We start from the raw sequence: 27593 nt of genomic DNA, 5'->3' as shown, positions 1-27593 counted from the left end.
GGGCTTTTTTCCACCAGCTCTTTTTTCTTTTTCTCTTTCACAACTTTTTCAGTGTTTCTCAACTCCAAGGGATTTTCCCCACCATCTCTCTTTTCTTCAGCAATCTTACCCACTCCTACAGCACCCTCATCATCTCCACACAGATGATTTTCATATTACATCTTGCCTTCCAGCCTGATTGTGCTTGTAAGCTCCAGACCCTACTTTCCAATGGCAATTTACAGCCTAAAATCTGTAGCTCATGTGTTTTCTTGAAAATTATAAAAATGGCTCAGCATAGCACTTTAAAGATTGTCAAAACAGAAGAAAGGTAATTTTTCTTACCCAGTCAAAACAATCACCAAAAAGACACAGTAAAACATTAAGGGGAAAATGGTCAAACAAGCCCTTTGTAAACATAAAAATCAGTACTTTTTAATAAACACATTTTGAAAATGCTGAACCTCAAAATAGTTCCAATTAAAGGACATTTTGGTAATAAATCAAGATCCTTAAAATAGCTCATTTTAAGAGTTGAGTCAAGATCTTTTGTCATAGATGTTTGAAGAATTACTTTCAACAGCCAAAATAGTGAGAAAACCCCCAAATATCCCACAAAATGGTTAAATAAGTTGTGACAGGGCTATATCAAGGAATAACATAAAACTCCTAAAACATTTGTAAAGAATATTGTAAGGAAATGGAAAAATGCCCAAGATACAAAGTTAAAGGGCAAAAAACGAACAGAACATAAAATCCTGTGTATGTTTGATTCCAATTTAGTGGGGAGAAAAAGGGGAAGGCGAAAAAAATGTTTATGATTATCTTTAGGTGGGTGGTAGGATTATGAACAGTTTTCATCTTCCTCATTAAACCAAGATACATATTCTACAATTGTAAATAGGAGAAAAGTTAAGTCAATAAAAAATGCTAAATGTATATAAAGGAGAGAGAAAAATTAGAAATATTCTTGAGAAAAATGTTGAAAATATCAAAATCTTAATTATACATAGTACATATTAAATAAAAATCTACAATCAGCACTTAAAAAGACTACCTGTTGTGCTATCATTTCATTCTATTCATTCAAACTAATCTAATGATATAACCCTTAGTTGACAACTTGTACTTTTATTTCCACAGTGCACTTATAAAAGAGCTCCACCAAGTGGTGACATAAATCATGTTGGAAACATCAGAAAATTATACATCAAAAAATTACTACTACTCATGCTTTCACAACTAACATGAATTTAAATTACAAATCTAAAAGTTAAAAACAATATTCTCTTAAGCTTGAACTTTTTTGAAATACGAAAGATGAAAATAAATCATAAGAAATATGCTCTTTACCTTTGCGAAGGATACACTTAATTTATAAGACTGCAATAAATCATTAGCGATACGATCAAATTAAATGTATTATAAGAAGGTAGAAAAATAGAGGAAAGAACTACTTTTTATCTCCAATCCCTTAATTTTCGACTTAATGTAGGTGATACATGTCCACATGCCAGAAAATCCCCCCTTAGGTGTGTAACAGAAGCTGACAGAAGTCTAGTTTGGACATTCTTGGTTGTACACAGAAGTAAAAGGCAAGAGTGGCACAGCCAAGAAGGGAAATCTAAAAGTTAACCTTGCTTGTACTCAATCCCATTTTTGATACAACATGTAGGGGTAAATATCAGCTGAATCAGCCATCCAGTTATGCAATGCCTTTGTGAAGAAAGATTCCTCTCCCAGAAAAAAAAAAAAAAAAATACCTGGCATGTTCAGATTTACCTGGCCATCTGCCCAAGAGATGGGCACCTGGGACTCCTTCCTTCAAGAACTCCTACAGAACTCAGCACATACACCTATCTCAGCTCTTAAACACACTGTGATTTACTTGTTTGCTCATTTGTTCCTATCTCAACTAGCCATTAAACATCTTGAAGGTGGAAAAATTGTATCTAATTCATTACTGTACCCCAGGAGTCTCATGGTGTAGTGTCCAGCACTCACAAGGTATTAAATGTACACACACAAAAAAAACTGTGGCAGCTGGCACTACAAGCGCCCGCACAACACCTGGTTATTTTTTTTCACTGTTGTTGCTGCAGTTGTCATTGATGTTTAGCAGGCCTGGGCCAGGTTTGAACCCACCAGCCTCAGGGTATGTGGCTGGTGCCCTAAAACACTGAGCTATAGGCACCGAGCCATAAAGTAGCTTTTTCTTTCTTTTTTTCTTAGAATGCTCAGAGACATAAGCAGTAATTAAATTATCAAAGCATAAAGTAAGGCTATTGATTCTATCATTGTTTCTTCAGCTCCCATCCATTCACTGATAGCAAACTAGTAATACTAGCAAGGGTAACTCACACAAAGAAATGACATTACAGACCTCATTTTCCAAACAGGTGATACATACCTGACCTAAAACTTAGTTTCTAGTCAAGTTTTTGCTTAGTTTATTGAAGCCAAAGACTAAAGAAGATCCACCCAAGAAAATATAATACTATAGTAAAGAAAACTGCCACCATACATACCTCAAACAGCCACTACTCAACTGTTATGTAAGATAGCTACAAAACTGATATATACCATTCTTGGAAACAAGGTTGAAAAACACTGAAGAGAGAGGCTAATTCCTGTAATTCAGATTCAATTATATGGACGCAAGGTATCAACTTCTTATACCAAGTATCACAACAAATAGTGATTCAAAAAAGAAAAACGCCACTATAAATAAATGAGTTAACATGATTTTTTTCCAGTTTTATTGAGATAAAAAAACTACCTATTTTTAAGCTGCACAACATGATATTTTGATATACTATATATATATACACATATACATACATACATATATATTACACATACATATATATATATATATAAAATAGTTTCCTCATATCCTGTTATACCCATAGTCAACTGGCATCTAAAAATCACTGAGTACAATACAGTAAGATACTATGAAAGAGATAGGGACCACATTCACCTTTTATTATAGTATATTATTTATAATTGATCCATTTTATTATTTGCTATTGTTGTTAATCTGTTACTGTATCTAATTTGCAAATTAAACTTTAATATATGGATATATGTACAATAAAGGAAAAAATAGTGTATATAGGGTTTAGTATTATCTGTGGATTCAGGTATTCACTGGGGGAAGGGTCTTAGAACATAGCCTCTGAGGATAAGGGGGTACAGAAAGAAGTATTGTACCACAATCAAGTTAATCAACATATCTATCACCTCATATTTTTGCCTTTTGTCTATGTGGTGAGAATACTTAAGATATCTCTTAGCAAATTTCAAGAATACAAAATATTATTATTACATATAGTCACCATGTTGTATGTTAGGTCTCCAGAATTTATTTTATAACTGAAAAGTTTGTACCCTTGACCAACATCCCATTTCCCCTTCCCTCTACTCCTGCTAACCACATTTGTACTGTGTTCCTACAAATTTGATTGTAAGATCAGGCAGTCTTTGTCTGTGTCTAGCTTATTAACTTAGCATTAAAGTCCTCCAGGTTCATCCACAGTTTGCAAATGTTAGGATTTCCTACTTTTTAAAAGCTGCACCATATTCCACTACTTATAAAAAGATGATACCTGACTTAAACTTGGTCCAGCTTATGATTTTTCAACTTTAAATGGTTTTATCAAGGTATTTAAATGCATTTTTGACTAATGATGAATTTATCAGGACATAAGCCAATCATAAGTCAAGGAGCATCTTTTTCCTTTCATCCACTGATAGACAACTTAGGTTGTTTGTATATCTTGGCTATTGTGAATAATGCTGCAATGAGCACAGGAGTGAAGGTATCTTTTCAATAGGCTGACTGGATTTTTTTTTTTTTTTTTTTTTTGAGACAGTCTCACTTTGTCGCCCTCAGTAGAGTGCTCTGGCATCATAGCTCACAGAAACCTCATATAGCTAGATGTATGAGAGGTTTAATTTGTCTACATATTAATGAATACTTGTTGCTGTCTGTCTTTTTGATCTATAGAGAAAGAAAAAGGATCTGTATGGAAAAGGTTAAAATTGAAAAACAAAACAACATCAACAACATCAAAATAAACAAAAAAACAACCAAACCAAAAAAAAAGAAAAAGAAAAAGAAAACACAACCAAAAAAATGGAAAATTGAGCTTCATCAAAATTAAAAACCTTATGCTACAAATGTTATTATCAAGAAAGTGACAAGACAACCCACAGAATGGGAAAAAATTTTGTAAATAATATATAAGAGACTTAAATCCGAAATACATAAAGAAGTATTACAAGTCAATAATAAACAGAAAATAACCAAATTTTAAAATAGTTTCGTGAAAGCTGTGAATAGACAATTCACCTTAAGAAGGAACAATAATTACATGAAAAGATGGTTAACATCGTTAGCTACCAGGGAAATGAAAATCAAAAATACAATCATGAGCTATCAGTAGGATATCTATAAATTTTTCTAGTTTAATTATAATTTCCCATTACTGCCTATTTCAATAACTAGAACGTCATTTTTGCTAGTGTTTCTACTGCTATTATTTGGTTTTTCACCCAATTTTATCCCGTGAAGTTTTCTGTTTGCTTGTTTTGGTTTGATTTATAGCATTTTTGTCTTTCCTCTATACTTGGTGGAGGTGGGGTACTGTGTCTGATCAGGTTAGCAAAGAGCTGCTGACCTCAAGGGAACCACCCAATTGGGTACCCCCAGAAGGTGGGGTTTTCTTAAGGTTGTGTCAAAGTACCCTACTGTACACCTATATTGCTCTGTCTCCCTCTTTCTGTGCCTCTCTTCTTTTTGTCAATATTCCTTTTACCCACCCCCTCTCCTTTCTCTATTTTTCTTATCACTCGGTCCTCCTTTCTTTCATCCCTTCTGGTCCTGTAACCCTTCTCACCCTTCTGGTCTTCAACCTTCTCACCCTTCAACCTTCTCATCCTTCCGGTCCTGTAACCCTTAGTCCACAGGCACAAGAACTTAAAGAGCAAGAGGAAGTGAAAGGAAAATGAGGGCAAGGAAACAGATAAAAGAAATCACTCATGAGGAAAAATCAGCAGAAAACTCCAGGCAACATGAAGAACCAGTCCAGAACAACCCGGCCAAGGGACCAAGAGGTAGCTACTGCAGAGGATTCCACCTATAAAGAAATGTTAGGAATGACATAAAGGGAATTTAGAATACAGATGATGAAAACAATGAAAGAAATGATGGAAACAATGAAGGAAACTGCTAATAAAGTGGAAAATAACCAAAAGGAAATCCAAAATCAGAATCAAATAAGAGATGAACGATATGAAGAATATAAAAACAATATAGCAGAGCTGAAGGAACTGAAACAATCAATCAGAGAACTTAAAGAGGCAATGGAAAGTATCAGCAACAGGTTAGACCATGCAGAAGAAAGAATTTCAGAGGTAGAAGACAAAGTTCTTCAGATAACTCAGATAGTAGAGGCAAAAAAAAGGCAGAAAAGAAGAGAGAGAAAGCAGAGCGTTCACTGTCAGAATTATGGGACTTTATGAAGCGTTCCAACATACGAGTTATAGGAATCCCAGAAGGGGAAGAAGAATGCTCCAGAGGAATGGAAGCCATACAAGAGAATATTATAAAAGAAAATTTCCCAAATATCACCAAAGATTCTGACACACTGCTTTCAGAGGGATATTGGACCCCAGGTCGCCTCAACTCTAACTGAGCTTCTCCAAGACACATTGTGATGAACCTGTCCAAAGTCAAGACAAAAGAAAAGATTCTGCAAGCTGCCAGGAGTAAGTGCCAGTTGACCTACAGGGGCAAATCCATCAGAGTGACCGCAGACTTCTCTAATGAAATTTTCCAAGCAAGAAGAAAATGGTCACCTACCTTTAATCTACTTAAACAGAACAATTTCCAGCCCAGAATTCTGTACCCTGCTAACCTAAGCTTAAAAATTGATGGAGAAGTCAAATCATTTACGGTTATACAAACATTGAGGAAATTCGCCACAACAAGACCAATTCTACAGGAAATACTTCAACCTGTTCTGCACACTGACCACCACAATGGATCAGCAGCAAAGTAAGAACTCAGAAATTAAAGGACAGAACCTAACCTCCACACTGATGCAAAAGATAAAACTAAGCAATGGACTCTCACAAAATAAGATGAATAGAATACTACCACACTTATCAATTATCTCAATAAATGTTAATGGCTTGAATTCCCCACTGAAGAGACATAGATTGGCGGACTAGATTAAAAAACACAAGCCATCCATTTGCTGTCTGCAAGAAATACACCTGGCTTCAAAAGACAAATTCAAGCTCCAAGTCAAGGGTTGGAAGACAATTTTTCAGACAAATGGAATTCAGAAGAAAAGAGGAGTTGCAATCTTATTTTCAGATACATGTGGATTTAAAGCAACTAAAGTCAAAAAAGACAAAGATGGTCACTTTATATTGGTCAAGGGAAAAATACAACAAGAAGACATTACAATTCTAAATATCTATGCACCCAATTTAAATGCTCCCAGATTCTTGAAACAGACCTTACTCAGTCTGAGCAATATGATATCTGATAATACCATAATAACAGGGGACTTTAACACTCCTCTTACAGAGCTAGACAGATCCTCTAAACAGAAATTAAACAAAGATATAAGAGATTTAAATGAGACCCTAGAACAACTGTGCTTGATAGACGCATATAGAACACTCCAACCCAAAGATAAAGAATATACATTCTTCTCATAACCCCATGGAACATTCTCCAAAATTGATCATATCCTGGGACACAAAACAAATATCAACAGAATCAAAAGAATTGAAATTTTACCTTGTATCTTCTCAGACCCTAAGGCACTAAAGGTGTAACTCAACTCTAACAAAAAAGCTCAACCTCACACAAAGGCATGGAAATTAAACAATCTTCTGTTGAATAACAGATGGGTGCAGGAAGAAATAAAACAGGAAATCATTAACTTCCTTGAGCATAACAACAATGAAGACACAACCTACCAAAACCTGTGGGATACTGCAACAGCAGTTTTGAGAGGAAAATTCATCGCTTTAGATGCCTACATTCGAAAAACAGAAAGAGAGTGCATCAACAATCTCACAAGCCATCTTATGGAATTGGAAAAAGAAGAACAACCTAAGCCTAAACTCAGTAGAAGAAAAGAAATATCCAAAATCAAATCACAGATCAATGAAATTGAAAACAAAAGAATCATTCAGAAAATTAATGAAACAAGGAGTTGGTTTTTTGAAAAGATAAATAAAATAGATAAACCATTGGCCAGACTAATGAGGAACAGAAAAGTAAAATCTCTAGTAACCTCAATCAGAAATGATAAAGGGGAAATAACAACTGACCCCACAGAGATACAAGAGATCATCTCTGAATACTACCAGAAACTCTATGCCCAGAAATTTGACAATGTGAAGGAAATGGATCAATATTTGGAATCACACCCTCTCCCTAGACTCAGCCAGGAAGAAACAGAGCTCCTGAACAGACCAGTTTCAAGCACTGAGATCAAAGAAACAATAAAAAATCTTCCAACCAAAAAACGCCCTGGTCCAGATGGCTTCACACCAGAATTCTATCAAACCTTCAAGGAAGAGCTTATTCCTGTACTGCAGAAATTATTCCAAAAAATTGAGGAAGAAGGAATCTTCCCCAACATATTCTATGAAGCAAACATCAACCTGATACAAAAACCAGGAAAAGACCCAAACAAAAAGGAGAATTTCAGACCAATCTCACTCATGAATATACATGCAAAAATTCTCAACAAAATCCTAGCCAATAGATTACAGCTTATCATCAAAAAGTCATTCATCACGATCAAGTAGGCTTCATCCCAGGGATGCAAGCCTGGTTTGACATACGCAAGTCCATAAATGTTATCCACCATATTAACAGAGGCAAAAATAAAGATCACATGATCCATAGATGCAGAAAAAGCATTTGATAAAATCCAGCATCTTTTCCTAATTAGAACACTGAAGAGTATAGGCATGGGTGGCACATTTCTAAAACTGATTGAAGCTATCTATGACAAACCCACAGCCAATATTTTACTGAATGGAGTAAAACTGAAAGCTTTTCCTCTTAGAACTGGAACCAGACAAGGTTGTCCTCTGCCACCTTTACTATTCAACATAGTGCTGGAAGTTCTAGCCAATACAATTAGGCAAGACAAGGAAATAAAGGGAATCCAAATGGGAGCAGAGGAGGTCAAACTCTCCCTCTTTGCTGACGACATGATCTTATACTTAGAGAACCCCAAAGACTCAACCACAAGACTCCTAGAAGTCATCAAAAAATACAGTAATGTTTTAGGATATAAAATCAATGTCCACAAGTCAGTAGCCTTTGTGTACACCAATAACAGTCAAGATGAGAAGCTAATTAAGGACACAACTCCCTTCACCATAGTTTCAAAGAAAATGAAATATCTAGGAATATACCTAACGAAGGAGGTGAAGGACCTCTATAAAGAAAACTATGAAATCCTCAGAAAGGAAATAGCAGAGGATATTAACAAATGGAAGAACATACCATGCTTATGGATGGGAAGAATCAACATTGTTAAAATGTTTATACTTCCCAAAGCAATCTACCTATTCAATGCCATTCCTATCAAAATACCAACATCCTACTTTCAAGATTTGGAAAAAATGATTCTGCATTTTGTATGGAACCGGAAAAAACCCCATATAGCTAAGGCAGTTCTTAGTAATAAAAATAAAGCTGGGGGCATCAGCATACCAGATTTTAGTCTGTACTACAAAGCCATAGTGGTCAAGACAGCATGGTACTGGCACAAAAACAGAGACATAGACACTTGGAATTGAATTGAAAACCAAGAAATGAAACTAACATCTTACAACCACCTAATCTTCGATAAACCAAACAAGAACATACCTTGGGGGAAAGACTCCCTATTCAATAAATGGTGTTGGGAGAACTGGATGTCTACATGTAAAAGACTGAAACTGGACCCACACCTTTCCCCACTCACAAAAATTGATTCAAGATGGATAAAGGACTTAAATTTAAGGCATGAAACAATAAAAACCCTCAAAGAAAGCATAGGAAAAACACTGGAAGATATTGGCCTGGGGAAAGACTTCATGAAGAAGACTGCCATGGCAATTGCAACAACAAAAATAAACAAATTGGACTTCATTCAACTGAAAAGCTTCTGTACAGCTAAGGAGACAATAACCAAAGCAAAGAGACAACCTACACAATGGGAAAGGATATTTGCATATTTTCAATCAGACCAAAGCTTGATAACTAGGATCTATAGAGAACTCAAATTAATCCACATGAAAAAAGCCAACAATCCCATATATCAATGGGCAAGAGACATGAATAGAACTTTCTCTAAAGATGACAGACGAATGGCTAACAAACACATGAAAAAATGTTCATCATCTGTATATATTAGAGAAATGCAAATCAAAACAACCCTGAGATACCATCTAACCCCAGTGAGAATGGCCCACATCACAAAATCTCAAAACTGCAGATGCTGGCGTGGATGTGGAGAGAAGGGAACACTTTTACACTGCTGGTGGGACTGCGAAATAGTACAACCTTTCTGGAAGGAAGTATGGAGAAACCTCAAAGCACTCGAGCTAGATCTCCCATTTGATCCTGCAATCCCATTACTGGGCATCTACCCAGAAGGAAAAAAATCCTTTTATCATAAGGACACTTGTACTAGACTGTTTATCGCAGCTCAATTTACAATCGCCAAAATGTGGAAACAGCCTAAATGCCCACCAACCCAGGAATGGATTAACAAGCATTTGTATATGTATACCATGGAATACTATTCAGCCATTAAAAAAAAATGGAGACTTTACATCCTTCGTATTAACCTGGATGGAAGCGGAAGACATTATTCTTAGTAAAGCATCACAAGAATGGAGAAGCATGAATCCTATGTACTCAATTTTGATATAAGGACAATTAATGACAATTAAGGTTATGGAGGGGGGAAAGCAGAAAGAGGGATGGAGGGAGCGGGGTGGGGCCTTGGTATGTGTCACACTTTATGTGGGCAAGACATGAGTGCAAGAGGGACTTTACCTAACAATTGCAATCAGTGTAACCTAGCTTATTGTACCCTCAATGAATCCCCAACAATAATAAAAAAAAAAGTTAAATTAACAATCATTTATTGAATATTTATAGTATCTAGAAATTGTTCTAACATTTCATATGTCCATTATCTTAATATCATACATACAAGGAAACTGAGATACAGACACATTAATGAGCATAGCTGACTGGTGTGGTTGGCATTCAAATGCATTTAGACTCTGGTACCCATGGTCTTTTTTTTTTATTTATTTATTGTTATTAAAGCATAGCTGTGTACATTAGTATCATGGGGCACCATACACTTGGTTCATAGACCGTTTGACACATTTTCATCACACTAGTTAACATAGGTTTCGTAGCATTTTCTTAGTTATTTTGCTAAGACCTTTACATTCCACATTTACTAGGATTCACATGGTACCCATGGTCTTAACTATGTTACTATATTGCTTCTCTCTTCCAAATGAGCAGAGTCAGCAAAAAATTATCTAATGAAACTATGAAAGGCCAATATTTGGAGAGATAAGGAAGCACTTCATAAAGTACCGTAAACTGGACTTTAAAAATAGTCAGAATTTGAGCTGAAGAAAAGAAAGGTATCCCAAGGAGAGAGTATGACAGGTGTCATAGAACAGATGTCCTCAAACTGCAGCCCATGGGCCACATGAAGCAGTGTGAATTGTATTTGTTCACGTTTTGTTTTTTACTTCAAAATAAGATATGTGCAGTGTGCATAGGAATTTGTTCATAGTTTTTTTTTTTTTAAACTATAGTCCGGCCTTCCAGCGGTCTGAGGAACAGTGAATTGGCCCCCTGTTTAAAAAGTTTGAAGACGCCTGATATAGACACTAAAAGGAAGGTAGCACAGGCATTAGGAGCCAGCAATAAATAATAAAACAAGACTGGAAGGTTAAAGTACCAAACTATAGAGACTGCAAATATTGAAGCAGTTTGAACTTTAATTTCTTCATAACTGGGGAGAGGAAAGTATTAAAATGGAGGCTATTCAGAGGGAGTTGTAACAGTGAAAAATAAACTTTAAAATAAAAGGTGGGGCCAACTGTGTAAACTAGTTCTTTTAAAAGATCAGGCAACAGGATGGACTGAATGGAGAAAATGAAAGAGACTAGCCAGAAAGAGGCAATAAAACATGCATGCACAAGCACTACTGGTAACAAAAAGGAAAGACAGATGTGAAAAACAATGCAAAAAACAACTTGAGGTTTAAAATACAATGGCCCTGGTATAATTTTAATTAGTCCTATGGATAAATTTTCAAAAAACAAATTACCAAGGTAAACCTTTACAGAAAGAAAATGGTAATATGTAATTCTACTTCTTCCTAGAATCTGGAAAGCTAGAAAGAGTGTTGCTGTCACTCTCACAACAAGAACAAGCCAGATATGGAACAAAATCATACTGTTTCTTACACTGAACATATCCTTTCCTTATAGTTCAGATTATTTGGTTTCCCTCAAAGGTAGGAACCTCCAAGGAGAGAAAGAACATGAATACTAGCTCAAGCAGGAAAAGACATGGAACCCTAAAGAAAGTGAGAAAAATTCAGCGAAAAATATTTTTTAATGTTGATTTTGTAATCAAAAACCCATTTAAATACAGAGATAGGTTAAAAGCAAAATGAAGATCCACAATGTAAACATTAATCACAAGAAAAGTGGAATAGAGATACAGACACTGCAGAACAAAAAATATAAATTTAGATAAAGAGGGACATTACATAATGATAAAGGTATCAATTCACTAGGAAGGTACAGAAATTCTAATCCTATATGCACCTAAGAATAAAGCTTTAAAACACCTTCATCAAAAACTAATAGAATTAAAACGAGACAGACCATTATTCTAACTATAGTAAGAGATTTCAATATCCTCCGTCAATAGTCAGTAAAACACATAGAAAGAAAATCAGTAAGGATAGAGGATATCTAAGAAACATGATTATCCAATTTGACTCAATAAACACTTACAAAACACTCAATAACAGCAGAATACATTTTTTTCAAGTATCCAAAGAACATTCACTACGACAAATCATTTTCTGGGCTATAAAACAAACTTCAATAAATTTTAAAGAGTTGTAAAGAACTGAAAAAGCACAAAATTAAGTAAGTCAATAATGGAAAGATATCGAAAAAATCAAAAAACATTTGAGAATTAAACATTGTACTTCTAAATAATCCATTCAAAGAGGAAATGACAAAAGAAATTAGTATTTCAGGCTTGGTGACTGTAGCTCAAGCGGCTAGGGCGCCAGCCACATACATCGGAGCTGTATATATATATAAAAATACGTTGAATGAAGCTAAGAAAGTGCTTAGAGGGAAATTTATAACATTAAATGCTTATATTAGAAAAGAACAAAATGTTGAAATCAAAGACATAAACTTCCACCTTCAGAAATTACAGGGAAAAAAGAAGCCAAACCAAAAAGTAAAAAGAAAAAGAAAAATTGAAGCAAAATTGAAGACAGAAAAACAGTAAGAAAACAAAAGTTGATTTGAAAAATAAACAATTAAAATTAATAAAACTCTAGCCAGATGATCAAGAAAAAAAGAGGCACAAATTCCCAATGTCAGAGGGAATATGATGACGTAGTCTATGGACATTAGAAAGATAGGGAAAAATGTGAAAAATTTCCCCCACATCTCCAATTAACTTAATATAACCAACATTTAAAACCTATTTCATTCAACAACAGTAGAATATACAATCTTCTCAAGTTCACATGGAGCATTCACCAACACAGACTGTATTCTAGACCATAAAACATACTTTAGCAAATTAAAAAAAATAGAAATCATCAGACATATGCTCTCAGACCACAATAGACTTAAACTAGAAATCAATAACAAAAAGATACCTGGAAAAATCCCAAAATACTTCTAGATAACAAATGGATCACAGAAGAAACTTCAAAAAAATTAAAAATATTTTGACCTAAATTAAAATGAAAATACAACTTGTTGAAATTTGTGTGATGTAGTGAAAGCAGGGCGTAGAGGTAAATTTATAACACTGAAGGCATATATTAAAAAACAGGAAGATCTACAATCAATAATCTAAGCTTCTACCTTAGGAAATCAGAAAGAGAAGAGTAAATTAAATTGCAAGTAAGCAGACGAAGAAGAGAAGTAATAAAATATAGAGCAGAAATCAATAAAATTGAAAATAAGATATCATGAAAATTAATGAAACCAAAACCTGGTTAAAGATCAATAAAATCAATAAGCTCCTAGCCAGACTAAGAAAAGAAAAGACAAAAATTTCTAATAATGGAAATGAAAGAGGAGATTAACTACAGAATCTTCAGACACTAGAAGGTTAATAAAAGAATACTATGAACAATTCTGTGCCCACATATTTGACAACCTAGAGGAAATGGACCAATTCCTTGAAAGGCATAATAATCTGCCAAAACTCACATAAGAGATAGAAAATCTGAATAAACCTCTACCTACAGTTATAAAATCAATAGAATCACAGAATCAACCATTAGTAACCTTCCAAAACAAAAAACAATAGGCAGATGTGTTTACTGATAAATTTTACCAAATATTTAAGGAAGAAATCGTAACAATTCTCCACAATCTTTCCCAGAAGACAGAAGCAGAAGAAATGCTTCCTAATCCATTCTATGAGGCCAACATTACCATCATACCAAACCAAAGACATTACAAGAAAAAAGAAACGCAAAAAACCCACAGTTCAATATTTCTCACAAAAATAGACACCAAAAACTTCTCAACAAAATATAGCAAATCAAACCCAACAATTTTGTTTGTATATAAAATTCCATAACTAAGTAGGATTTATCTGAGGTATAAAAGACTAGTTTAACATTCAGATTAATTAATATAATCCATAACATTAACAGACTAAAAAAGGAAAGGAAATCACAAGAGCATACATGTATCAATAGATGCAGAAAAACCTTTGACAAAATCCAATACCCATTCATGATTAAAATAAGAAAAACTTAGCAAACTACAAACAGAAGAGAATTTCCTCATTTTGATAAAGAATATCTATACAAAACCTATCATTAATTACCATATTTAATGGTGACAAACTAGATACTTTACCACTAAGACCAGGAACATGGCAAAGATGTCATCTTTCATCATCATAGTGGAAATCTAAATAATGCAATAAGACAAAAAAGTAAAAGTAAAAGGGACAGAGATTGGGAAGAAAGAAACTACCTTTGTTTGCAGATGATATAACTGTCTATGTAGAAAAGCCAAAAGAACCCACCAAAAAACTACTAGAACTAATAAACAATTATATCAAGGTTGCAGGATACGAGGTTAGTATATAAAAATCAATCACTTTCCTATACAGTAGCAATGAAAAAGTGAAATCTGAAATCAAAAACAATACTATTTACATTAGCATCTAAAATATTAAAATATTTATGTATAAATCTAACAAAATCTATCAGGAAGTATAAGATAACATGAGGAAAACCATGAAATTTTAATAAAAGAAATCAAAGAACTAAAGAAATAGAAAGAAAATGGAATGAGAAGACTCAAAATTGTCAAGAAGTCAATCTTCCTGATTTGATCTACAGATTCAACATAATCCCAATCAAAATCCTAGCAGATTATTTTGTGGATATCAAAAAATTAACTCTAAAGTTTATCTAAAGAGGCAAAAGACCCAGAATAGCCAATAAAATACTGAAGAAGAACAAAATTGGAAGACTGACAGTACTTAATGTCAAGACTTACTATAAAGCTACAGTAAAGAAGGCAGTATGGTATTGGCGAAATAATAGGCAAATGGATCAACAGAAAAGATCAGAGAGCCTAGAAACAGACCTACATAGATGAAGCCCACTAATCTATCAAGGAGCAAAGGCAATACAATGGAGAAAAGATTGTCTTTTCAAAAAACAGTGCTGGAACAACTGGACATTCACATACAAATAAAAAAAAGAATCTAGACATGGACTATATGCTTTTCACAAACATTAATTCAAAATGGATCAGAGACCTAAATGTAAAATTAAAACCTATAAAATTCCTAGAAGATAATATAGGAGAAAATCTAATTGGCCTTGGGTTTGGTGATGGCATCTTAGATATGATCCACAATAAAAACAACAATAAGCTAGACTGAATTAAAATTTAAAAACTTCCACTTCTGCAAAAAGACACTGGCAAGAGAACAGGACAACAAGCCACAGACTGGCAGAAAATACTTGCAAAAGACATACTGGATAAAGAACTATTAGCTAAAACATACAAAGAACTCTTAAAACTCAACAAGAAGAAAACAACCTGATCTAAAATTAGGGAAAAGGTCTGAACAGATACTTCACCATAAAAGGTGTATTGATGTTAATAAGCTTATGAAAGATCCTCAACATCATATGCATTAAAGAATTGCAAATGAGATACAACTATACACCTATTAGAAAGGCCAAAATCCAATAAACTGATAACACCAAATGCTAACAAGAATGTAGAACAATTCATTCATTGCTGTTGGCAATGCAGGACAGTATAGCTTCTTTGGGGACAGTATGGCAATTCCTTACAAAGCTAAACATAATCTTACCATATGATTCAGAAATTATGCTCCTTGCTATTTACTCCATAGAATATAAAAATGATGTCCACAAAAGGGCCTACACATGTACATTTATGACAGATTTATTCATAATTGCCAAAACTTGGAAGCAACCAAGATGCCCTTCAGTAGATGAGTGGATAAAGAAATAATATTCCATCATCTGGAATGGTACATCCAGATTAGGGAATATTATTCAGCACTAAAAAGAAATGAGCCATTAAGCTATGAAAATATATGGAAAAAACTTAGCAAGTGAAAGAAGTCTATTTGAAAAAGCTACACACCATATGATTCTAATTATGACATCTGGAAAAGGCAAAACTAAGGAGACAATAAAAAACACCAGTGGTTGCCAATAGGTGGAGGGAGGGTAGTATGAACAGGCACAGCAGAGGGGACTTTTAGGGCAGTTAAATTATTCTGTATGATACTATGTCAAGATGCATAATATGTACAACACTAGGTGTGAACCCTGATATAAACTATGGACTGGGGATTGTAAGATTGTTTCAATGTAGGTTCACCAATTTTAACAACTGTAATACACTAGTGGAAGATACTGATATGACAGGGTGCAAAAAAATAGGAAAAATATTTAACTGAGGATTTCTGCTTTAAATTATGACAGAGTAACACTGACCAAATCTACTGCTTAGCCTGGAACAACTGAAAAGCCAAGAAAAAAAAATGAAACAACTCCAGATACTAGACATTAGGCAATGAAGCATAGTAATAACCTAAAAACAGCAACCATGCAATGTAGGCTATACAAATACTCTAACTTAACTGGGGAAAGATTTCTGGCAGCAGTGCAAGGAGGGCAAAACCAAAGAGAGGACAAAGCTCCTTCTAGATGGGCCAGACAGAATTGGGAGTTCAGGGATGTCAAAGCAGCTAGAGTTCACAGTGCAGAGTACCAAAAAAAAAAAAAAGAGAGCTGCATAGAGAAAAGATCTTAAGAGAGAAGGCCAGTGGCACAATGACACTAGGGTGTCTGACCATGGATCAAGAGAAAGAACTTCAGAAATCTCCAAAGATTACTACCCTCAAGTAGTCAACTGAGTGCTGATCAGCACACGTAGTTACAGAAACGAACAAGGCCAGGGTAATAACCACTAGAAAGGATTAGAAGGAATATTCAGGCTGAGAATAGTGCCCATTCCCAACATCCATGGGTAAAAACCTCGTAATAAAAGGGATATACCTTAAAGGGAAAGATTGTACCTCAATAATGAAGATTTAACCCCAGACAAGTGATTTCAACCAAGGGTGATTTTGCTCCTCTGAGGACATCTAGCAATGTCAGGAGATTATTTTGCTGTCATAACAAAAACACTACTGGTTGAGGCCAGGGATGAAGTTTCTAAACATTCTACAGTGCACAGGATAGCCCCTGAAACAAAAATTATTTAGGCCCAAAAGCCAATAGTGCCATGGTTGAGAATCCCTGCTCTATACTAAACTCCTTACTAGTGGGTTTACTAATTTATTACAACAACTAATAAACTTCAAAAGTAAGACTTGAAAGGAACTGTTTCCAAGAAACTTAACCATACCCTAGAACAAAGCTTGGTAATATCTATAGGAGGCTCAGTGTGGTGGCTCATGCCCTTAATCTTAGCATTCTGGGAGGCCCAGATGGGAGGATCGCTTGATATCAGAGTTCCAGAGCAGCCTGAGTTAAGAGTGAGACCTCGTCTCTATCAAAAATAGAAAAAATTAGCCAAGCATGATGGCATACACTTGTAGTCCCAGCTACTTGGGAGGCTGAGGCTGGAAGATCGCTTGAGACCAAGAATTTGAGGTTGCTGTGAGCTATAAGGATGCAAACACCATTACCCAGGGTAACAGAGCAAAACTCTGTCTCAAAAAAATTATATATAATATATATATTTATATAGGAATACAAAAATATACAACATAGGTGAAATTTACAAAGTGTGGCAGCCAATAAAAAAGAAAATTTTCAGATGCACAAAAAAACAGGAAAATACAAACTACAATGAAGATAATCAGTCAATCAAAATTGAAAAATTTAGGCACAGAATTACTAGATATGGACATTAAAACACTTATAATTGTATTCTACATGTTCAAGAAGCTAGAGCAAATCTAATCTGTCACTTTTTTTTAAATTTGGATTAACATGAGGGCACATACAATTAGGTTACATCGCTTGGGTTTTCAAGGTATAGTCCAAGTTGCTGTTGTGTCCTACACCCAGGAAGTGTGCCATACACCCATATATCATACCCATTAGATGGGAACTTACCAAACCCTCTCCCCCTATTTTCCCTTCTTGAATTTAATTGTTTTTCTCTCAGGTGGGCCTGTAATTGTTTATCTAGTTTCAACTTAGTATTATGTACACGGATGCCTGCTTTTCCATTCTTGTGATACTTTACTTGGGAAAGTGTTCTCCAAATCCTTCCAGGTAAATATGAAAGACACGGAGTCTCTCATCTCTTTTATAGCTAAATAGTACTCCATGGTCTACATATACCACCGTTTATTAATCCATTCATAAGTATATGAGCACTTGGGTTGTTTCTACAACTTTGTGATTGCGAATTGAACTGCTATAAACATTCAAGTTCAAATGTCCTAATGTTAAAATGAATTTTTTTTCTTTTGGGTAGATACCTAGTAATGGGATTGTGGGATCAAATGGAAGGTCAACTTTTAGTTCTTTGAGGAGAATGATAAGGAGAAAATTCCTAAAATAAGACATAGTACACACAGAAGAACAAAGATAAGATGGCAGCAGATTTCTCTTTAGAAACAATGATTGAGCAACATCTTTAAAATATTGGGGAAGGGAAGAAAAAAAAAAATCAAGCTATAATGCTCTGACCAGTGAAAATGGCTTTCAAAAACAAAGGCAAAATAAAACCTTTAAAAAAAAATTTTTTTTGAGACAGTCTATGTCACCCACAGTAGAGTGCCATGGTGTCACAGCTCACAGCAACCTCAAACTCTTGGGTGTAAGTGATTCTCTTGCCTCGGCCTCCCAAGTAGCTGGGACTACAGTCACCTGCCACAATGCCCAGCTATTTTTTTTTTTTTTTTTTTTGGTGCTTTTGTCATTGTTGTTTAGCTGGCTATTTTTTTCGTTGCAGTTGTCATTGTTTAGCTATCCTGGGACCGGTTTCAAACCTGCCAGCCACGGTGTATGTGGCTGGTGCCATAACCACTGTGCTATGGGCAGCAAGCCATAGATCCATTTTTAGCAATATAAATGCTAAAAAAGTTCATCACCAGACATAAACTATAAAAAAAAGTTAAGAAAAAATCCTCTGACCAGAAGGAAAATGATGCTGGGAAGAAAATCTGAATTTACACAAAAATGAGGAGCAGTGGATATAGTAACTACACTTCTCCTTAAAATATTGGGGAAGCTAAATATAAAAAAAATGTATTATTTAAATCTCTTTTTAAAATAATGTATAGCTTAAAGCAAAAATAATAACAATGTATCACTGGATTTCTAACACATATAAGTAAAATACATGAAAACAGAACAAAGTCCAATAGAGAAGGAACGGAAGCAAACTGGCATTGTGTTATAAACGTCTTCAATATTCAATAAAGTAACATGCTGTCCAGGTCATAGGCTAGAAGCAATAGACCGTATCATGTATCTGATGGCCATTCCAGAAAGACTTCTAAAATTGCTTTGAAGGGTGGACTAGGTACTGGTGTCAGTGCATAGCTTCCCAGTGGGAATACTTTGAAGGTGACCATAGTAATATGAGTTCACAAACTTAATTGTCAGACCTCAAATAACTGCAATCTAAGTTTTCTGCCTTGAGGTCCCAGGCCTTTTCTGTTCTACCACACTGCTATTCATGATGCAAAAATAAAACCAAAATTCTAACAACTGATTCACCTTAAGGCACAATTTGAACAGCACTCCTGGCCAATTTCTTTTTTTTTTTTTTTTTTTGTAGAGATAGAGTCTCACTTTATTGCCCTTGGTAGAGTGCCGTGGCATCACACAGCTCACAGCAACCTCCAACTCCTGGGCTTAAGCCATTCTCTTGCCTCAGCCTCCCAAGTAGCTGGGACTACAGGTGTCCACTACAACACCCAGCTATTTTTTTGTTGCAGTTTGGCCGGGGCCGGGTTTGAACCGGCCACCCTCGGTATATGGGGCCGGCACCCTATCGACTGAGCCACAGGTGCTGCCCCTGGCTAATTTCTAATGGAAAGTCTCTTATTCATAAGATATAAGCAGCAAGAAGGTAACCTAACATTATGAACAAATCTAATCTTTGTTATACCTTATTAAATGTTTATGAAAAAGAACTCAACACCTTTCTAGACAAGACACCATAAACTTTTTCCTCAAAAAGGATTAATATGTGCTTTCATACACACATACACAACTTTTCTGACTCTAAAAAATTTAAAAATAAACATGTTTTTGGTTTGTTTTGTGTTTATTTCAAAATATTAAGGAGGTACAAATGTTTTTGTCACATGCCCTTGAGTCAGGGCTGTAAGTGTCATCTGAAAGTGTTCACGGTACCTATTAGGTAGTACCAACTGTAACTGTTAGTAGGTTTTTGCCCCTCCTGTCCTCCCCTTTCCACCCTGCTTGTTTTCCAGTAACTTTTACTTACCTCTGTGTACATCAGTTAGTTACAATTTATTAGTAAGTACACATGGTACTTGTTTTTCCATTCTTGAGGTATTTCACTTAATGTAATAATTTCTTATTCCATCCAAACTGCAGCAAAAGGCATTCATTCATCCTTTTAATGGCTGAGTAGTACTCCATAGCATACATGTACCACATTTTGTTAATCCACTCATAAACTGATGGGCACTTGGGTTGATTACACATCTTTGCAATTGTGAATTGTACTGGGGTAAACATTCGAGAGAGGTTATTTTGATAAAATGGCTTATTTTCCTTTGGAGCAATACACAGTAGTGGGAATGCTACATTGAATGACAGATCTACTTTAAGTTCTTTGAGAAATCTCCATACTGTTTTCCATAGAGGTTGTACTAACTTTCAGTCCCACCACAGGGTTATAAGCGTTCCTTTCTCTCTGCATCCACAAGAGCATGTATTGTTTGTAGACTTTTTAATCAAAGCCATTCTAAGAGGAATTAAAGCGGTATCTCATTGTGGTTTTAATTTGCATTTCATTTGATGATTAGTGATGTTGAATATTAACAAAAGTACCATATCAAAATCACCACACATGCATTTAAAAATTCAACCATTATAACTGGTTCCTAAGTTCTCCTAAAGAAAAAAATGATACTAATGATAAAATTTTCTGGGATAGTTCTTACATGAAATTATTCTGCTTCCATGACCTAATATAAGCAGTAATTGACTCTAATAAGGGCTTTATACACATTAATTTATTTTATCCTAGTACAGTAACTCCAAGATCCAGAAATTACTGTTAGCTCCTGTTACAAATAAGAAAACTGAGGCTTAGAAATTCTAGGTAACATGTTCAGGATAATGGAGCCAGTAAACAATGTATATGAGCCTTGAATCAGTTCAATCTAAATCTTCACATTTAACCCATCTTCTATTCCAATAAACACTACCTTCTTTCAATTGTCAAAAAGGGTTCCCCATGCTACTACATTCCTCTTGTTTCAAAGAAGACAGATAACTACCACTAAAATAGCTGCCTTGGTTCATTCTGTCACTGCATTCACTTCTCATAACACACTCCATCACATTCTCCCTAAGAAATTATGGTATAAAGCAGGGGTCCTCAAACTTTTTAAACAGGGGGCCAGTTCCCTGTCTCTGAGACCGTTGGAGGGCCGGACTATAGTTAAAAAAAAAAAAACTATGAAAAAATTCCTATACACACTGCACATATCTAATTTTGAAGTAAAAAAACAAACCAGGAACAAATACAATCACACCACCTCATGTGGCCTGCGGGCCATAGTTTGAGGACACCTGGTATAAATGAACGTTAGATTCTTGAGCCAATCCTCAAAAACTTAACTATCAGGCAGCGCCTGTGGCTCAAAGGAGTAAGGCGCCGGCCCCATATGCCAGAGGTGGCAGGTTCAAACCCAGCCCTGGCCAAAAACTGCAAAAAAACCCCAACAACTTAACTATCACTAAAAATAATTATTTCTAGGAAAATGTCTGTTGTATTATAACAGGATATCATTTCTGTCATACCCTTCAAAAGTGTACTACCAATCCCAAAAGTAACATGAAATTCCTTTCTTGTCTTCCTCCAGCACACAACCAGAAATGATTCAAATGTCCTAATTCCCATTATCAGCTCTATTAGGAAATGAGATTTAAACCAGGCCAGTTCCCAAAAAAGATAGAGACAAAGCCAGGAGAAGAAAAGGGTAAGATACTCACACGTGTATTCAAATCTAAAGCTCAAAAAGGACTCTCCTATTAAAATGGTTACAGTTCAGTACTAAAAAAGCTGTGTGAACTGGGCTAGAAACCATGCTACTGTACTGCATTTGCACACAGATTTAAAACACAGTGCACTTATAAATTGGAAACTACAGTACCTGTATTCAATAATACTTTCTATAATTAGCTACATTTTCCAAACTTTCTGAAAACTAAAAGCCTAATATTTTAGGAGGAGAGAGAAGTGAAGGAGCTATGACTCCCTTTAGCTGCCTTTGCTCAAAAATAGCTTTGTATATGAAGTACCCAAGTCAGTAGAAATATATATATTTTTATATTTATATTTAAATAGCTTCGTGGAGATTATAACACCAAAGTCATATGTAAGACACTTCAATACTCCTCTCTTTTTAGGTAAAGAGTTTGAGACTATGTTCAAATATTTGGAATTGTGAAACTTGCTTTTTATGCCAGAGATTTAAAAAAAGGTTTTAAACAGCTCTCCATATGAATACAATCAGTAAACAGACAGACATACTCCTATACTACCATGATGAAAAAGTAAATTCATTGAAAGTGCCTGTCTGGAGTGCAATTTTGCAATAATCATCAAGAGTCATTAAAATGTTCACCGTGTTCTTAGCTTTTGACTCAGTAATTCACATCGTAGGCATTTACTCTAATGAAAGAATCAGAGATTAATTCATTTATTTAATTTATTTAACAAAACACCGTGGTTCTTCTTTGTGCCCAGGAATTAATTCTTACGAATACTGATGTTTATTACATTATTTTACAACATCAAAACGGGGCGGGGGGGGGGGCTTAATGTTCTGTTATAGCAACACAGTAATTAAAATACATCCAAAAGATAACAAAAGAAAACTTGTTCAAATTACTTAACCTCATTGTACTTCAGTGTCTTCATCTGTAAAAATGAAGATTTCACATTTTACATGTAAAATAAAGATTTTTCTATTGCAATACCTTGAGGGATTTTTAAATAGGTTACTTGAAAGTGTTCATAATCCTCCCCCAGTCCATATAAAACACTAGTATTTATTTACTGTTATTTTATACATACTTATACACATATGACAAGAAAAAATGGAAGGAATATCTCAAAATATTATCAAGGATCTTGAATTCAAACAAAACTAATTCTAAGTCAATCAGAAAATCTGAACACTGACTGCATATTAAAAGGTATTTAAAATTATTTTATAAGGTATAGTGGGTTTTTTTTAAGTCCTTATGTGATAATGAAGTATTTACTACATGTGAATAAAATATGATAACTAAGATTTGGTTTGAAATACTTTGGTGGGAGGCTTATGTGGGGAGATTTTTTTCAAACATTCTAAATGTTATCAGAGCTAAATTTCCTCCAGGTAATGGAATTATCATTAGCTTTTATTTTCTTTATATTGTTCTGTCTTCTAAATTTTCTATAATGACTTGAAATTATTTTTAAAATGAGAAAAAGACTTTTTAAAAAATTTTAAGAATGTCCTTACCAATACTCCATCCACAGAAGAAACTTTCTCCCAAGTTAACCAAGCTCTTTCTCTGACATGATCTGTTATTTTTAATTTCTGACATAATGCAGTAAAATCAGGTTCTTCAGTATCTTCAAACTCAAGCCTACCAAATGAAAACAATCATGTGATAGGTATACACTTATAAGTCAACATATTAAGTAAACATTTATTTCAAAAGTTTTCACATAATAGCACTGTTCTGAAAGAGAACATTAATCACTAAGTATTTTAAGATCTTGTTTTACCTTGGAAAAAAATTACACTTAGAATTTAACATATGTTTATCTTTTTCAAGGTATTTCCAAAATAAGGACACCACACTATGAAAAATATTTGCTGGCATAGTGAACCAAATATACTTCAGGGCAGCAAATAGCTCTACGAAGGTACAATAGCTAAAGCTGATTGGAAAAATGGGATAAGAAGAAGAATATAAAAGCCCATAGATAATATTGCACAATCAATTCAATGCCAGGGACTTTATTGAACTGTTGTCTACTCATCAATGTTGCATATTTGTTACCTGATGGATTATCACCTTGATATAAATTATTGTGTTGCTTATTTCGGCCCTTTCTCCTTAACCAAGATAGGCATTTGATAAATTCTTGCAGGCTAATCTCTTCTTATTCATTTAATTTGACATCTAATTATAACAACAGTATAAGGAATAATTAATAATTTTGAGTATTTACTATGACCCTATACAACGTACCTTAGATGTATAATTTCACTGAATCACCATATCAGCCTTATTAGGTAAGGATTCTCATCTGTAAAAGCAGACATTTACCAATGCCTACCCAATCAGAGAGGTTAAAGCACTCACCTGAGGTCACAGCCTAGTAAGAAGTTTTGTAAACCGTGATGTAAACCAAATAATACCTACCCTTGACCATTATTCTAGATTGCCAATTCCTCCTTCAAAACATAATTAACTTTTTTTAAAAAAAAAATATGGGATCCTTCTGTTACCCAAGCTGGTCCTAAACTCCTAGACTCAAGTGATCCTACCACCTCAGCTTCCTGAGTAGCTGTGACTAATGCCACCGCCACCCCTGAATCAAAATTTGATTAACTTTTGATTACTTCAACAATGAAGGTGGTATGGTTCCTAGTAACAGATTCCCTGCCAGTTTCATCACTTAGGCCAGAGACAATGCAACAGAAATAAGATCTCAATTCTCAAGGTAGAAATGGCCTGTCACTGGAAGTACAGTTAGACTGGGCCCTGAGTGTATACCCAAGCAAGTTTTTCAGCCTCAGACTGCCAGGCAGTAGTTAACTTCAAAGTTGGCTTGTTCACGTTAATAAAACACTTTGTGGGTATAGTTATTCAAGAAAATAACATATCTTGTAAGGTTTTCACTTACAAGAGAACTTTTTTTTTTTTTTGTAGAGACAGAGTCTCACTGTACCGCCCTCGGGTAGAGTCCCGTGGCGTCACACGGCTCACAGCAACCTCTAACTCTTGGGCTTACGCGATTCTCTTGCCTCAGCCTCCCGAGCAGCTGGGACTACAGGCGCCCGCCACAACGCCCGGCTATTTTTTTTGTTGTTGCAGTTTGGCCGGGGCTGGGTTTGAACCCACCACCCTCGGCATATGGGGCCGGCGCCCTACTCACTGAGCCACAGGCGCCGCCCTACAAGAGAACTTTTGATAGTTCTAATACATAAAACAATGTGTTAAAAATGAAAAAGTCCTTACTTTCCTAGACAATGGCCCAAACTTCAATATTCCTAATTGCTCTACAATGACCAAGAGTGCTTTCAAAGTTGTGTGCATAATGTGAAATTTTTTAGAATATAGCTCTTTCCAAAGGGAAACGTTCAAGTATTGGATATATCAGAATTCAATCAGAAACTTTAGTGGTGTCTTCTTTCAAAACATCCTCCAGATGTAGTTTTTTTTAATACTATGATTTTATATTGACATATAAGATAATCCACTTAAATATATGAACTTTTAATAGCCCTCCACAGGCCATTTCCAAAAATCCTGTTTTCATCTTTTTACAACTCGTCCCGAATTCTGTTTCCATCTGTGAATGGAAAGAAATCAGAGAGGGTAAAACGGACTTGGTGATGTACTAGAAGGGAGCCAAAAATAGAGAGGGACAGAAACGAGTCTCACTCTCCTGCAGTGGATCTGTAGTCTCAAAGTATAACAAATGCTGACAATAATAATGACAATTATACTCTTTCCATCTTAGCTATATAACTACGTAGTACAATCAAGAAAAAAAATGTTGCGATACAATAAATAATCCCCCTGTCTAGTTCTACAGCATCTACACTGACTTACTTAAATTCCAGTTTGCTTAGTAAGGCGGAAAAAAGTTCCACGTGAGCACAGACCACTACTAATTTTGTACCAAAAGCAAAACCCAAAAGAGGGAATACGAGGATCTTTGCTGAATCAGCCAAAAGGCAAAATGGAAGAAATAATGAAGCTGTGAATGCTGAGGCTGCCTATCAAACAGGGAAAAAAAGAAAAAGTTTAGAAACTTTCTAGCACTTGTGTTAAAAAGTCTCATGAAACTTTTGCCCATAAAACCAGTTCCTCTAAAGAGTTATGGCTCCACCAGTCACTACAGATGGTTTTGCGTCCCCAAGGCCTGAAAGCATTGTTGTAAGGGAACCCCACAACTGTGGGCAACTGATACCGCACTTCACCTCCAAGGCTTTTCTGGTTGGCCCCTCCCGGGACTGGGCTTTCAAATGCTGTTCACGCCCAGAAGAAAATATTTCCAACTGTTGCGTCGCAGGAGACCAAAACAGCAACTCAAACGACCACTGGAGTACTCCAGATCTTAACCGGTGAAAAACTCTCCAACAGCCATCACTCATTTTTGGATTTTTAGTTTTATTTTGTTGCGTTTGATGGAGGCTCGCAATTACCCGCCGCCTCCAAAGCTCGGTCTCCGAAGAGGAAGAACTGCACCTGTCACTTCGCTCAGGGACCGGAGACCCACCCGCCCGACACCTGTCAAGCTGGAGACGAGACCCCTCCCAGCTGTCCTCCCCTCGCTAGCAAACCCTGAACCTGTCACCGTCCTCCCGACGCCCCGCGGGGAGGGGATCCAGAGAGGGACGCTGCCGCCGCAGGGACCCGGCCCCCACCGAGGATGCGCCCCCGCCTAGCAGCCGCGGCGCCCGCTCGCCGCACCCTCGGGGCGCCCTTTCCGCGTGCCGGCCGCGGCGGCGGCGGCTCCGCTCGCTCACCTAGCCAGAGGCAGGTCCTCGGGGCCACTGTCCTGGTCCGGGTCCTCCTCGGGAGGGGGCGGCTGCGGCGCCGGGGGGTCGGCGGCAGCTGCGGCGGCTGCAGCGGCCGCTCTTCGGGGGGTTTTGGGCGGCATGACGCCTTCCCGCGGCAGGAACCAGCGAGCGGCGGAGGGGCGCCGGGGAGGACGACGCGCGCGCACGTCGGGCACGCCCCGTCCGCGCTCGACTCCCGTTACAAAAATAATTTGAACGTCCCCTGAGAAAAACCGGACGCGCCCTCCCCCGCCCGGCAACCGAGCGCCGCGTCCAACCGCGGGAAAACGTCACTTCCGCCCGCGGCGTCACGTCCGCGAGGCTTCCGAGCCCGCCGGCGTCTGGGGGGAACTGGGGCGCCGGGTGGTGCGCGGGCCGGGGTGCCAGGGCGCGCGGGCTGGGCGGGAGGCCGGACCGGGGCCGGGCGCCTTCCCGCAGCATGCGCCGCTGCCTGAACAAGTTTCTACCCGAAACTTCCCCGCATACAAAGAGCCTGGTAGGTGACAGCGCCTGCCCCACCCCCCCCGTATGTGGGGGGTCTGATCCCGGCTGCCGCTCGGGCCCGGCGTGGGACACTGGGCGAGTGCTCCCCGGGAGGGCACGCCCCTCTCTCCCGGCGGGCGGCGGCGTCGCCTCCGTCACGCTCCTCCCGCCCAGTCCGTTAAGGCAAGTCTGCCGAAACAAAAACAAACAAGGGCCGCTAATCAGGTGCCGAAATCTGCCAGTCACTAGGAGA

At 36.7% G+C, this 27593-nt stretch overlaps 1 protein-coding gene across 3 annotated transcripts in view; it reads right to left on the bottom strand.

Annotated features, from left to right (window-relative positions):
• RB1 (RB transcriptional corepressor 1) overlaps positions 1–27362 on the bottom strand; it is a 181117-nt gene extending 153755 nt beyond the window's left edge. Inside the window, exons 1-2 of one of the 3 annotated variants that reach the window (XM_053563125.1) lie at positions 26825–27362; positions 23576–23702 (exon numbers count right to left, since the gene is read on the bottom strand). In XM_053563125.1, the coding sequence (XP_053419100.1) occupies positions 23576–23702; positions 26825–26958 (261 nt within the window). In that variant the 5' untranslated portion in view covers positions 26959–27362. The remainder of the gene's footprint in view (positions 1–23575; positions 23703–26824) is intronic. The other 2 variants (XM_053563121.1, XM_053563119.1) reach the window with 2 other exon arrangements.
• Positions 27363–27593: the final 231 nt, after the last annotated feature.

The sequence above is a fragment of the Nycticebus coucang genome, chromosome 15 (assembly GCF_027406575.1).
Source record: "Nycticebus coucang isolate mNycCou1 chromosome 15, mNycCou1.pri, whole genome shotgun sequence".
Taxonomy (NCBI): domain Eukaryota; kingdom Metazoa; phylum Chordata; class Mammalia; order Primates; family Lorisidae; genus Nycticebus; species Nycticebus coucang.
The sequence above is the reverse complement of the archived record's forward strand: the minus strand, read 5'-3'. Positions and strand labels throughout refer to the sequence as shown.